Here is a 14,296-nt window from a genome sequence, read left to right on the forward strand (position 1 = left end):
AAAAGTGGGAAAGATAATGACAGAGGACTTTGTGTGGTTTATTTTATTTTCCTGTCCCTTCTTGTCTATGTCCCGTTTGTCGTGTGAAGCCACGCCAAACCTGGGTCACTGTTCTGATGATATCCTGCTCTGCGCTCTCATTTGCTTTCCAGACGGAGAAGGGCAGTGCTTTGCATGAGGCTGCTTTGTTTGGCAAGACCGATGTGGTGCAAATCCTGCTGGCTGCAGGTGAGAGGTTGGCAGCGCTCTTGTCTACACAGCATGCCAGGGTTGGGATCATTTCCCCCAGGATCCCTGGAGGGGGATTTTTACTGGCTGCCTTTGAACCTAATATGTGTATGTCTCCACTGGTTGATTGCAAATGTACGAAGTTCTTGTATAGCTGGATAAAATATCTTTGGATGAAAACGTTGGTTGTGCTGCCAGGAGCATTAGGTATCCTGGAATTTGACCCTCTTTGAGGCTGGCTTGAAAATTCTCACTCCCCTGGTCCACCTGGTGTGCCTTTCTAGGAATTGACGTCAACATAAAAGATAACCGTGGACTGACTGCCTTAGACACTGTCCGGGAGCTGCCATCTCAGAAGAGCCAGCAGATAGCAGCACTGATCGAAGGTATGGGTCCATCTCCCTGCCGCAGGGACCAGGGGACACGCTGGCTGAACCAAGCCACTGGTATTTGGTGCAACTTTTTTTGGTCTTTCCATGTAGATCACATGACTGGAAAAAGAAGTGCAAAAGAGGTAGATAAAACCCCCACAACCCAGCCACCTCTCATCTCCAACATGGACTCCATATCCCAGAAGTCTCAGGGTGAGTCGGCTCTCTTCTGCCAGCAAAGGGGCTCTCAGCTTGAAAAGAGTTGAACGTTCTTTGGCAGAATGGAAAATCTTAATTTAAATAATTATTTTGGGGGATTGGGAGTACTTAGTAAGTTCATATTCAAATTCATTTTTTTCTGACTACTATATGAAGTTTTCTTGGGCAAAGCTTAGGCCGTGATGGTGGACTTTTTCTTTCCTACTTTATTTTATTCTCTGCTTTTAGAGTTGGCTCTGTGAGAGCTATCCTGGGATGTGTGGTAGACAGGATGATCTCAAGATGAACTCAAATCTCAGTGAAACCTTTTTTTTCTAACACACACTTTAGTGCCTTGAGTATAGCTGGCTCACAGTAAATATTTAATGAGTGTCATCTGGTTGGTAGATGTGTATATGGCAGATTTTAGTAGTCTATCATTTGTCCAACAAATGTGGTCTGGGTGCTAGCTTGGGCAGTCCAGCCTCTCCATCATTAGCCAGGATCCACCTTTTCTGATTGATTGAGCAGCCTTTTGGGTCCTAGGTCTGATGAATGAGAAAGACAAAACACTGGCTGACACCTCCCCCAGATACAGATCACAATGAAGAAAGCTCGAGAAACAGAGCAAAGCCAGATACTGAAAAAGGAAAGGGATTTTTCAGAGGAATGCAGAGATGCAAGGGTTCAGGGGTTCTCAGCCTGTCTTTACTGTAGAGTCCTTGTTCCCCTCCCCTGGTCACACTTTTTTTCTTGACCTCATAATTTGCTGGTAATGGGATTAGTAGTTCACTAAGCTCTTAGCTTTCAGGGATTTTACAGTTACAGTTTTGACTCTTTGCAAGTGACCCAGAGATCCCTGGTCTATAACCAGATCCCTGGTTACTTTGCAGAGTCACAAATTTGGATCCCAGGCACTCTGAGGTTCGTAGTTGTCTAGTGAGTGAGTTGTAGCTGCACAGCACCTTCATCTCAGAAAGGCTTCACCACCCTCTATTTTGCTTGGGCACATGGAGGTTCTTGTTAAGAATTTAAAGGGATTACTGAAGTTTTCCAGTTGTACCTTGCTACATCTTATGGTTTAAGTTTATGCTGTCATGGCATTGAGCTATTTGGGAATTTATAACGATCTTGGGAGATGTCCTTCATAGATGTCAAAGGTTCCATATTGAATTGGAGAAAAATCTGTTCATTTCTCAGAGTATGAAGCGCAGATGAAACTCTCTATATTTATTCCTGTCCGTGGAGAAAGCCGTGATTTATTTTCCTGCTCTAGGTTAACGTTGGTCAAGTTCAGGTGGCCGAAGGGGCTTTGGGTTGTTCCTGTGGTGGGAAGTCCAAGACTGTGCTGTCCTCTCACCGACTCTCTTGCCTTCTAACCCCTCTTCAGGTGATGTGGAGAAAGCAGTGACTGAACTGATCATCGATTTTGACACCAACATGGAAGAGGAGGGTCCCTACGAGGCTCTGTACAATGCTGTCTCCTGCCATTCATTGGACAGCACGGCCAGCGGGCGCTCGTCTGACCGGGACTCCGTGAGCAGGGAGGCCGAGACGGCGGGAGTGAAAGCTGCTGGAGTGAGGCCTGTACGTGGCTGACCCTCTGCACCGGGGTTCTGTTGTCCACCTCTGCTCTGCTGGGGAGTGGGAGAGAGGATGTGCGACCCCCAGTGCCAGCTGTGTTTCAGGGGCCTGGGTCCCACTCACCCTATTCTCCTGGGGGCTCTGCACCATCTCCCTCTTGCTTAGTGTGGTCAAACTCTACAGCTTGTGTTGAGGTACAATTTTAATTTTTCCAGTTTAAATATAACCTGTTTGCATCCTTCTGTTACTTTTTTGACCTTAGAGTAAATTGAAGCATTTTATTTCTATTTAGCCTCACTGCTGCTTCTGTCTTTGGGGCCTTTGCTATATATTGTTTGTTTCTTTCGGGAGAGCAGTTCTGTCGATGAAAGAGCTTGCTAAATAAGTTCCTGTCAGCCCTGAGTACATGTTCACCTTCCATTTGCCCTCAAAAATTTATCCATTTGTATTTGGACAGATTCTGTGTTCAGCAGGCTTGTAGCAAGGCTTAATCAGACAGTGTATGTATTAGTATGTACATTCCTATTTTTCCCATAGTTATAACCCCTCCAGCCATTGAAATAGTAGGATGGGGACAACCCTGAATTTTTCCCTCTAAAGGTCAACCTTCCCATCTGACTGCTTCTTTCTCTAGCCCTTGCTGCTGCTGCTTCTTCTTCTTTTTTTTTTAAATTTTTATTTATTTTTTTTGGCTGTATTGGGTCTTCTTTGCTGCGCGCGGGCTTTCTCTAGTGGTGGCGAGTGGGGGCTACTGTTCGTTGCAGTGCACGAGCTTCTCATTGCAGTGGCTTCTCTTGTTGTGGAGCATGAGCTCTAGGCGTGCGGGCTTCAATAGTTGCAGCACGCAGGTTCAGTAGTTGTGGCATGCGGGCCCTAGAGCACGTGGGCTTCAGTAGTTTTGGTGTGTGGGCTCAGTAGTTGCAGCGCACGGGCTTCAGTAGTTGTGGCTCATGGGCTGTAGAGCGCAGGCTCAGTAGTTGTGGCACACGGGCTTAGTTGCTTCATGGCATGTGGGATCTTCCCAGACCAGGGCTCAAACCTGTGTCCCCTGCACTGGCAGGTGGATTCTTAACCACTGTGCCACCAGGGAAGTCGCTCTAGCACTTGCTTCTACTTCTAGCCTTATACATTGTTCTCCAGACTCCTTACCCCCATTTTCTCTCCCAGGGTTTTACTGTGAGCCTAAGCCTGAATCAGTGGTCCCATGGCCCTTCCTTCCTGCACTGTTGAGGTTTTGAGCATTGCACTTTTAATAAACAGACATTGCTCTAACAGGATCCCAGTGATAGTCCCACCTTGAGGCATATTTTCAGGTGTATGTTACTTCTTCCTGTTGGAGAGGCTGGCCCTTCCCTTTTGGTGCAAATCTGGCTTATGACCATTTTGATGATCCTTTGGCTGCCTGGTGATCCTCAGGCTTTTCATTAATGCCCTGGGAATGGCCTGCTGTTTTTGGTGTTCTTTTTTGTTCGGCTTCTTGCCCTGCCCTGGGATAGTCCCAGCATTTCAGTATGGATTTTGGAAAGGCCCACCAGTCTTGTGGTAGAACCCCTAGAGCGGGAGTTATCGAGGACTGTGATGAAACTCCTTGTCGGTGGTGAAAGCAAGTGCACGTGCCGAGCCCTGCTCACACAGTGCTTCTGCAGACAGAGCTAGGGTTTTTTTTTGTTTGTTTGTTTCCACTTCTTTCACTGTTAGGTACAAATGAATTAGGGAAATCCAACCTGTGGAGGAAGGTGTTGCTTTCAGTGGCACTTACAGGTGATGCCCATTAGAGGGAGCTGGAGGCTTTGCAAGAAGAACACGGGATTCCTGAAGTAAGCTTTGAAGGAGCAAGTTCCTGTGAGGCTTAGCCACTGATTTACACAGGTTCTTTGTTCATCCCACTGTAGTAATCTAGCCTCCTATGGTCCTGCTAAGTAGAAACTGATACATCTTGGGGTGCATGCTTTGCCAGTTTTACTTGAGTATGTTGTTGCTGTGCTGCCTTCCTGGTCCTTGGTAATTAACTGTGGCCAAGGGACTGTTCTACGTCTGGTAAACACAGCGGATGGTATCTGTAAATCAGCTTCATAGTTCCAGGCCCCTGGGCCATAGTTTTCACGGTAGAAAAGACCGTGAAAGACCCATGCTTCTCTTTCCTTCCAGGGTCCCTGGTGATTACCTCTTCCACAAGAGCCTTTCACATTGTTCTTTCTAGGCTCCTTTAGCCTTGGGAAGGCTTCTAGGATGAGTCATTTTTGTTGTTGTTACGTTTCATTTTGGTTTTCCTCAGCTCTTTGTGTCCCGCAGTTGGATAACTGGTGAGATTATGGGCCTGCTCCGTCTGCTGTTCCCCTCCTTACAAGGTGGCCCTGGACCAGGCTTGTTCCTACGCTTCTGGAGCAAAGAAGGGTGGGGAAAGTAGACTTAGTGGGAAATCTGACCTCAAAAGCTTTGTTCGGCTTGACCATATGAACTTGTTTTGGAGTCGTATCAAGATATAATACCAAGCAGTAAAGCGTGTTTAACAGAGAGATCATGGATGCCAAGTGCTAACTAACCCGGCGGCTCCTAAAACATGAGACGTGTCTTTCCTTGCAGGTTTCTCTGAGGCTGTCACATAATTCAACACTCACCTCCACACCGACGTGTAAAAATACTCTCGTTCTAGCAACACAGTGGACTAACCTGCAAGCCAGGGAAGGAGCTGGCAGGTCAACTCCTGTTTCAGGTTCCGACCCCCTTCCCTGTAGGAACATTGACTCTCAGGCATAAATAGGACTGTGGGATATAAAGACGCTAAAAGTACAGCAGGGACAGTGGCAAAACTCTCTTCAGCCTTCTTTCACCAAAGATCATTCTGTGTATTCCTGAAACTGTCTACCCATGATCTAGATAATCCCGTCTTCAGTGAGTTTCTCGCTCTAGAGCAGGGGGTTGGTGAACCAAGGCCCACAGACAGCTGCCTGTTTTTGTGAATAAAGTTGTATTTGGAACATAGCCATGCCCAGTCATTCACATATTTTCTGTGGCTACTTTTGTGCCCCAGTGGCAGAGTTTACTGCAAACCCTAAAATATTTACTGTGTAGCCCTTTAAGAAAAAGCTTGCCAACCCCTGCAAGGGTAGGTAACTGACAAATAGTCCTTTTTTAAATGGGCTGAGATGAAACAGGGTTTTCATGTGCTAATGATACATAATAGTAATCATTGAAGGAGGTGACCAAGGATAAGAGACAGTTCTGAGGTTTGAATAACATTCAAGCTTGAGCAGGAGTTGATGTTTTTGTCCTTGATTGCTTTCCTCATTACTTCCCTAATAATTTTGGTTTGTTAGAACTCTGACAAGTTGATTCTTTTGATTTAGTGTTTCCTCTTTTTAGAGTAGATTGGAAGTTGAGCCACTGGTTTTCTTATACTCGAGTTTGTGTATCAGTATCATGAAGGACATTTTCTGATGAGGTAGTTGTGTGTTTTCAGTGCTGATATTTCTCACTGTGGTCAAGGATATGACAGAGGTGTTTATAGTCTCTGCTACAAACATCAAAAAACAAAGAGCAATGCTAATTGAATTGTGTATGTGTGCAGGGTTCTCCATCTTGTTCAGATACTAAATGTTGAGTTTAGTCTTTCAGGGGAATTCTTTACATTATTCTTTTTTATTTCCAAAGACTGAGATAAGAGTAAACCAAAGAGTTAAATTCTTGAAAAAAGACATAGTAAAATACTTATTTTTTCTCTTCTACAGAGGGAACGTCCTCCGCCTCCAGCAAAACCACCACCCGATGAAGAGGAGGAAGACCGCATAGATAAGAAGTATTTTCCCTTGACAGCTTCTGAGGTAGAGGGTTGAAGGTTTACTCCCATCACTGAAATATGATTTTTTGGAAAGTGCATCAAATGCGTGCTTAAAGAAGACTTTGCTTTGTCACTTTTTTAAATGACCTCTTTGGATTAGTAAATTTGCATTGTGTATATCAGTAATCCAAAATAGGACCTTTCAAACTCACTCAAAAGTACTGAGCAAGGAATTTTACTAGGCTCTCTAGCAGATGGGCCAATTATTGATCAGCCGTGCCACATGGGAAGCCAAACATGCACATTCTCCTGGCTCCATTAGGCTAAACAGTCTCACTTTTGGCTCTTGTACCTGTGTTGTCTTTTGATACAAAGTGTGGAGTATCCCCCTAATCACTGTTCTCTAGACTGGGTCAGATTAGCAAGCTTTGATGCTTGTGACCCAAAAGGCCTTATTTCTGTTTTTGCAATTTCCCTCTTCATTTCATATGAAGAATCTGCACCAGGACAGACATGGAAAATGTCATGAAAACTCAACTAGAAGAGAAATAAGAGTCATGGGGGCAGGGGAAATCAAAGGAGGTAATTTGAAAAGAATAGTTCACCTTTTCAAAAAAGAAATGTTATCCTGGGGCAAATGGTTCAACCTTCTCACTTAGGTATATGAAGAAAATCATGTTTTCCTTAACCTTTCATCTTCACAATGCTCCTTTAACACTTCCTGCCATTCAGAGAATATATTTATTGAGTGTTTATTCAAAATATTGTATAATTTCAATAGTTTTTTGTAGCTCATTCAATGCCCTATTGTTCTTTAACTTAAAAACCAGCTAACATAAACTAGTCAATTAAGTCTCATTACTTTGTCCCCAGAAGTCGGAGTTAAGTTTTTTTTACTGCCATGGACTATCCAGTGAGACAGGTTCTTTTATTTAATATAAACATATGCAACCAGAAGGATGACATCAGTTTGACGAAATGTATAAATACAAGGAAGCCCTTTTTAGAATGTAAAGCCAGTGTTGGAGATAGGGATGATTTCTGTGCTAGGTACAAATTCTGTCCTTATTTCTTCCTATCCCTTAATTACAAAATACTTACTATCATGACTCAACTAAGGGGTCTCTAGAATTATAGGCTCTAGGGTAATAATACATTGCCAGCAGATACAAGCGCATGTAGTAAACCCCTACACGTTTTTATATAGAGGTTTGCTTTATTACTCCCTTTTTACAAGGAGAAACCTAGTAATATAGAGCGTATTCAGTTGGGGCTGGGTCTGTGTAAATGCCCTATACCACCTCTTTAACAAGGACTTGGATTAAATTTTCTGGTGCCCAAGGATAAGGGCAAGGCTCCTAAAGAACTATTGGATAACCAGCACTTTCTTTTCTCCCAGGACTTTCTAGGGCATACAGTTTGGCAATAATACTGTATCAAAAAGTAGGGGGAGGGCTTCCCTGGTGGCGCAGTGGTTGAGAGTCCGCCTGCTGATGCAGGGGACACGGGGTCGTGCCCCGGTCCGGGAGGATCCCACATGCCGCGGAGTGGCTGGGCCCATCAGCCATGGCCACTGAGCCTGTGCGTCCGGAGACTGTGCTCCGCAACAGGAGAGGCCATAGCAGTGAGGGGCCTGCGTACCGCAAAAAAAAAAAAAAAAAAAGTAGGGGGAGAAATATCGCTATTACTCTCCTGGATTGGAGACTGTGTCTGAGCTACATCTTCTAGGACTTGCCTCCGAATAGCCTGGAATCCTGGATCAGCTGGACAACCATAGTCAGTATTTGGAAGACCCTGAGAACCCTGGCTTTGCTTCCTAAGTGATGATTATAAGTACATAAATATAGAGGTGATGTGCTCTGGGTTATTATCCTTTTAATGATCAAGACAGATTCTGTTTGCTATAGTCTGAGTGGATAAGTCTTCTCCAGAAATAGACTTTTTTTTTTGGACTGTATTCTTCACCATCTTCATTTCTTATACTCTCAAAGCTTTAATACCCTAAACCTCATTCATATCCTAGCAGGCGAGCAATCTGACCCAGGGTTCGTTTACTGTTCTTGAGGCTTGTCATTGTCAGATGGCCCTTGAAAGCCTTTAAGAGAAGCTGAGTATACTGACACCAGGAGAGCTGATCAGAGTAATGACCAGATCATGAAACTGTCTTAAAAAAAATTAAACATATTCACATATGCGTGTGCACACACACAAGCTAGTTAGCTGTTTTCGCCCCACCAAAGGGGCTGCCAACTGCATTGGACTGACTGGTGCCTTCTCTATGCTCAGATGTGCTAAATGTTCATGGGAAGTTGCAGCTGCTGTGGTATCTCTTCCCAGAAAGCTGCCCACACCCCAACTGGCCATTCCATTGGTCACAGTTGGGTGGTAACTGGTAGTCGCTTTTCTCTGCAGCAAAAATGTTGCTTTCCATGTAGCAGAGAATACTTTTTTTTGTTTTTTGGTTTTGATTTATTGCAAGCCCTGGAAGAAAGGGGAAAAAGATTAAGGAGTAATTTAGTAAAGAGCAGAATCCTTTCTGTTGCGAATCAGTTATTGCCATATTCACTATGACACAGGGCTTCTTGAGTGGGAGCTAGGAAGACTTGAAGAAAAGCAGTTTATTGCTTTTTTTGTGAGATTTTAATCCCATAGCTGGCAGAGGCCAGGACCAAGAGGAAAAGATCACCCTACGAGTTGTGTGGGTATGAGCAGGGGACACTCATTAGACATCTGAAGGAGGGAGAGGATTCTGAATTGGGTGGAGAAACCACACTTTCCAGAAAAAAAATGAGGCCAGCTTGATCCAGAATCAAGGGGAGTGAATTTTATGGCCCTGGCTCTGCTGGGAGCTCTCTGGTAACCGGGTTTTGTCACCTGCAAAAGGAACGAGCTGGAACCAGGTACTCTCTAGCTGTGACTGTGATGGTTCGGGTCCCTTCCAGCTCTGCCGTTTGCTGGTTCCCTGCTTCCACTTGTGCACAAGAGCCAGGCATGCAGCAAACACAGGTCCAGTGGGTCTGATTTTCCAGATGGAAGTCATCAGACCCGTCCTGCTTGGGAAGAAAGGGTATTATAGGCCGGGCACCCAGGCTGTCAGATACCTCTCAGAGAAGTCTGCCTGGGGCTATGTGAGAGCTCTTGCTGTGCGCAGAACACTCACAGAATCAGATTTCCAGGGCTCTGCCTAAGTGATGGCTCTGGGTGTGTAAACTTGCAGAACACAAATTCCTGTCAGTAAAGCCTGTGGTATTAAGTTGACACTGTCTGAACTGCTTAATGGTCCCTCTTTGTTCCCTTAATTGTGTTCCTGTGAAGAAGCAAAAGGAATAAGTAATACAGGCAAGTAGCTCATTGTAATGAAATAGCTTTTAGCTTCCAGGTGGCTCTCAGTCAGTGGAGGTTCCTGCTGTGCTTAGCAGAATTTTGGAGAGACCACCATCCTGCCTTTGGAGTGGCAGCCTTGTTAACAAAACAGGAGCTGCAGTCTCTCACTGAGTCTGAGGCTGCTAGAATCTGTGTTGTCTCATTAGGCTGTAACGCTGTGAGCTATGCCTCCAAGAAGCAAGATCCTACTGAATCACAAACCTGCTTTGTTTCCGGTGGGCCGTGGGACACATCAGTGAAGGAGGAGGTTTCAGTGGCACCACAGTGCCACACTTGTAGGGTCCCGTTGTTTGTTAGGTGGACTTGTGAATCCCGCTCACCCCCTCGTTCATAATATATTACTTGTTCTAGCCAAACTGCTCAAGAAGAGATTTTGTGCTTTGGTTGGCTTTCCTAATTGCCAGTCTATGATTACTCTTAATTTGCCTGTGAAACACATTGGCTTCTTAGGAGAGATGAGCTAGAATTATCCTCTAAAGCAGGTATCTCCATTCTCTCTCTCAGTGTGACTGTAGCCCTGATTGTGGTGTTTCTGGCTTGGTTCGAGATGCCTGGCTCCTCTGGTACCGTGACTGGCTGTGGCCACCAGGCCCCCAGCTGACTCAAGCCAGTTGGCAGGTGTAGGGGCCAGCTCTGGTCAGTCATTTCATCAGAGACACTTGGCTGCCTGGGTTAGGGATTTCTCAGGAGACAGAGCTGCTTTTTCTCCACTGAAATTCCTACTGCCCATCCACTTGCCTCTTTTCAAAACAGAGATTGGTGGAATTGATTTAAAATTGCATTTTCATAGGTGTGGTAGGAAGCCAGCTTCGGGGAAATCCTCGTCTATAACCCACGGGGCCTATGAGGAAGGGCTTACAAAAATAGAGAAGGATTTACAGAATGCTTTGTTCTTAGTAAATATCAGTCAGTCAGGGTCAGTCAGAAGTCATGCTGATTCCCTCTTGAGAAGAGGGGAAGGATCCCAGCCTTGGGGTACTGTGTGAGCATATTAGGAAAGAAGCATGAAGAAAGAAGGCCTTATGATGCATGGTGGCTAAAAACCACTTGGGAGGTGTTACCCACAGAAAGATCCTGCAGAACACTGAAGAGGGAAGAGGCAGGGGAGGGGAGGATCTTGGATTTTATGGCATTTTGAAGGATGAAATGAGGGAAGGAAAGGGGAATATTTTAATCCAAGGCCATTGAGATTTGAGGTCCAGGTGTGTAGCCAGGAAAGCATTTTGATTCCCTGTGACACTTGATGTATTTACCTTCTCTTCCCCTCTGATGAAAAAGGAGCCAGTAATCTCAAATTTGTTTGACATAACCTGTCTGGGTGTTAGCCCCCCACCTGAGAAGTACCATGGTGTTTGTTTCTCTTAGGTCTTGACCGTGAGACCCTGGATTCAGGGGAGCGCAGCCAGGGAGGAGGACGAGCATCCTTATGAGCTACTGCTGACAGCAGAGACAAAGAAGCTGGCATCCGTGGACGGAAAGACAAAAGGTAGAGCCCCCACCCCTGCTCCTGGCAGAAACAACTCTGAAAGGATTTTTTTTTTTTAATTAACTTATTTATTTATTTATGGCTGCATTGGGTCTTCATTGCTGCACACGGGCTTCTCATTGCAGTGGCTTCTCTTGTTGCGGAGCACGGGCTCTAGGCGCGTGGGCTTCAGTAGTTGTGGCTTGTGGGCTCTGGAGCACGGGCTTGGTAGCTGTGGCGCACGGGCTTGGTTGCTCCGCGGCACGTGGGATCTTCCCAGACCAGGGCTGGAACCCGTGTCCCCTGCGTTGGCAGGCAGATTCTTAACCACTGCGCCACCAGGGAAGTCCTGAAAGGATTTTTAAAGTTTGTGATCCTGGGCGGAGGGAGATGATGGTGTTCCTTGGGCTGGGGAAGTTGGGTTTCAGGGCAGTCTGGGCAGTGGGTGTATTATGGCCTTTCATTTTCAATACCTTGGGCTGGAGTGGTCTTGTCACCTTTCAGCGTGCGAAGCAAGGAAAAGGTTGGGTCAGACTAGGTGAGTGCCGTGGGAGGGGAGGCTGCCAGCATTGTGGCAGAGATTGATTTGGGGTCTCAAATCACAAACCCTCAAGTTAATGTGGTGGAAAAACAAGCCCAACAAGTCATTCCCCTTGGGTTCAGGCTGCCGGCACAGACTCTGCTTTGAGTCCTGACCTCAGACTGAGACACTTCTGGGGAGGGGCCCGTGATTGGCTGCCACCCGGTAACTGGAGTGCTCTGTCGCCTTGGCCTACTTTCATCGCCTCTGCAAAATTCAGTTTCCTCCGCGAGGGATGAGGGCTGCAGGACTGAGAACCAGCCAGGCGGGGTAAATGTGGTCCCGACAGGGGTGAGTGTGCACCGCTGGAGCATTTGGGACAACCTCTGTCTCCTAAGGAAGAACAAGAAGGGGCAGTGCAATTCCCCTTGCAGTTTGAAGGAACTCCTGCGGCCTCTCGCAGCTCTCTATCACTTGCAGGTCCCAGGTCCTTCACGGGGTATTATTACTGCTTCCTTCAGTCCTCTGACAGCCCATGGTTCAGGTAAGACTGGGGGATGCAGTGGTGTCTTTTGAAGTACCCTTTGTGAGGCCTGTCAGGGTAGGAGTGGCTAAGAGAACGTGTGCAGATGTGTCTGACACTGCAGACCTTATTTTTAATGGTCCTGTGTAAAAGGTTTCTCCTCCTTAAATGCAGAAATTTTGTGGTTATTTTCATGGTAGTTGTTTTGATTTGTTTTAATGGTTTCCATTTGGAGCTTTTAAAAAAGTTATGATTTAGAAACAGTAAAATTTACCCTTTTTGTGTACAGTTCTGTGAGTTTTGGTACATACAGTCGTTTGACTGCCGCCACAATCAAGATACAGAACAGTTTCATCACCAAAAGATTCTCCTGTGTACCTTTGTTGTCAGTCCTGCCCCCCTCCCTTACCCTGGGCAGTCACTGCGCCAATGTCTGTCGCAATGATTTTGCCTTTTCCAGAATGTCGTATAAATGGAATCATATAGTACGTACCTGAAAAGGGTTCCCAGACCCAGTTCCAGTGTGTGTGTGTGTGTGTGTGTGTGTGTGTGTGTGTGTGTGTCTGTGTGTGTGTGTGTGTGTGTGTGTGTGTGTGTCTGTGTATACGTCAGTGGGGTGTATGAGAATTCAACTTAATTCTGACACTATCTACCTGGGGATAGAATCAGATTCCACAGGTAAAGGGCTCAGTCCCACAAGACCGCCCTCCACTTCAGATGCTGATCACAAGCCCAGGTTAACATCTGTGCTTCTGACCAACTGGCTACAAATTGGAGGCTCCAGTGACTCCCTCCAACTCAGGATGCCAGTTGCAAGTCCAGGTTGTTACCTGGACTTGAACCTGGATATAAGTTGTTTATCAGATATATTATTTTCTGACTAGCTATAAATCAGAGGTTCCCACGACCCTCTTCTCAGGTTCAGTTGATTTGCTAGAATGCCTCACAGAACTCAGGAAAACCCATTTACTTCACTAGATTACCGATTTATTTTAAAAGGATATTAAAGGATACAAATCAACAGCCACATGTAGAGATACATAGGGCGAGGTCCCGAACAGAGCTTCTGTACTCCTGGAGCTTGGGGCCTGGCATGGTGGCATGCAAAAGTGTTCTGGTTTCCCCCATGTGGAAGCCCTTGGGAAAAAAAAGGGACCAAAAAGCTGTCTTTTTTGGTTTCTATGGAGGCTTCATTGCACAGTCATGATTGACTAAATCATCTGCTAATGGCATTGATTCAACCTCAAACCCCCTCTCCCTTCCCTGGGAAATCGGGATGGGACCGAAAGTTCCAACCCTCTAATCACATGATTGGTTCTCCTGGCAACCAGCCCCCACCCTGGGGTGGTATCCAAAAGTCACCTTCAGGGAATTCCCTGGCTGTCCAGTGGTTAGGACTTTCACTGCCATGGCCTGGGTTCAGTCCCTGGTTGGGGAACCAAGATCCCACAAGCTGCACAGCACAGCCAAAAACCAACCAACCAACCAACTAACCAAAAGTCACCTTCATTAACAGCTTATCAATCAGAAAATTCCTTGGGTTTTGGGAACTGTAAGCCAGGAACTATGGATGAAGACCAGGTGTATCTGAGAAATATATTTTGGTCATCCGAATGGCCAAATATATATATATATTTCCTATGAATCACAATTTTCCAGTACCCTTTTGAGTCTGGTCCCTTTCACTTAGCATAATTCATTTGAGACTCATACTTGTTGCATGTATTAGTAATTTGTATTTGTTCCTTTTCATTTCTGAGTAGTATTCCATTGTGTGGACATACCACAGTTTATCCATTTTCTAGTTGAGGGCCATTTGGGCCATTTACAGTTTTTGGCAGTTGCAAATAAAGCTACTATAGACATTTACATACAGGTTTTTGTGTGAACATAGGTTTCATTTCTCTTGGGTAAATGCAAGAAATGAAATTACTGGGTCCTATATAAATACATGCTTAACTTTATAAGAAACTGTGAAACCATTTTCCAGAATGGTTCTACCATTTTGCATTCCCGTCAGGATTACAATTGCTGTGTGTGTTCCCCAGCACTTAATATTGTCAGTATTTTAAAATTTTAACCATTCTAATAGGTGTGTAGTGATATTTCATTCTGGATTTAATTTGCATTTCCCTAATGACTAATGATGTGGAGCGTCTATTAATGTGATTCTTTGCCATCCTTGTATCTAATGAAGTTGCCATTTCAACATCTTTTGCTCATCAAAAAAATTGGGTTGTTTATT

At 45.3% G+C, this 14,296-nt stretch overlaps 1 protein-coding gene across 7 annotated transcripts in view; it reads left to right on the top strand.

The window, feature by feature from the left end:
• The window catches only part of ANKS1A (ankyrin repeat and sterile alpha motif domain containing 1A), a 189,789-nt gene that overhangs the window by 86,957 nt on the left and 88,536 nt on the right, over positions 1-14,296 (top strand). For 6 of the 7 annotated variants that reach the window (XM_060162640.1, XM_060162634.1, XM_060162638.1 and 3 more), the window contains 6 exons: positions 153-228; positions 513-614; positions 711-812; positions 2,188-2,384; positions 6,110-6,202; positions 10,909-11,029. In XM_060162640.1, coding sequence (XP_060018623.1) covers positions 153-228; positions 513-614; positions 711-812; positions 2,188-2,384; positions 6,110-6,202; positions 10,909-11,029 — 691 coding nt within the window. The remainder of the gene's footprint in view (positions 1-152; positions 229-512; positions 615-710; positions 813-2,187; positions 2,385-6,109; positions 6,203-10,908; positions 11,030-14,296) is intronic. The other variant, XM_060162637.1, reaches the window with a different exon arrangement.

The sequence above is a fragment of the Lagenorhynchus albirostris genome, chromosome 10 (assembly GCF_949774975.1).
Source record: "Lagenorhynchus albirostris chromosome 10, mLagAlb1.1, whole genome shotgun sequence".
Lineage (NCBI taxonomy): Eukaryota > Metazoa > Chordata > Mammalia > Artiodactyla > Delphinidae > Lagenorhynchus > Lagenorhynchus albirostris.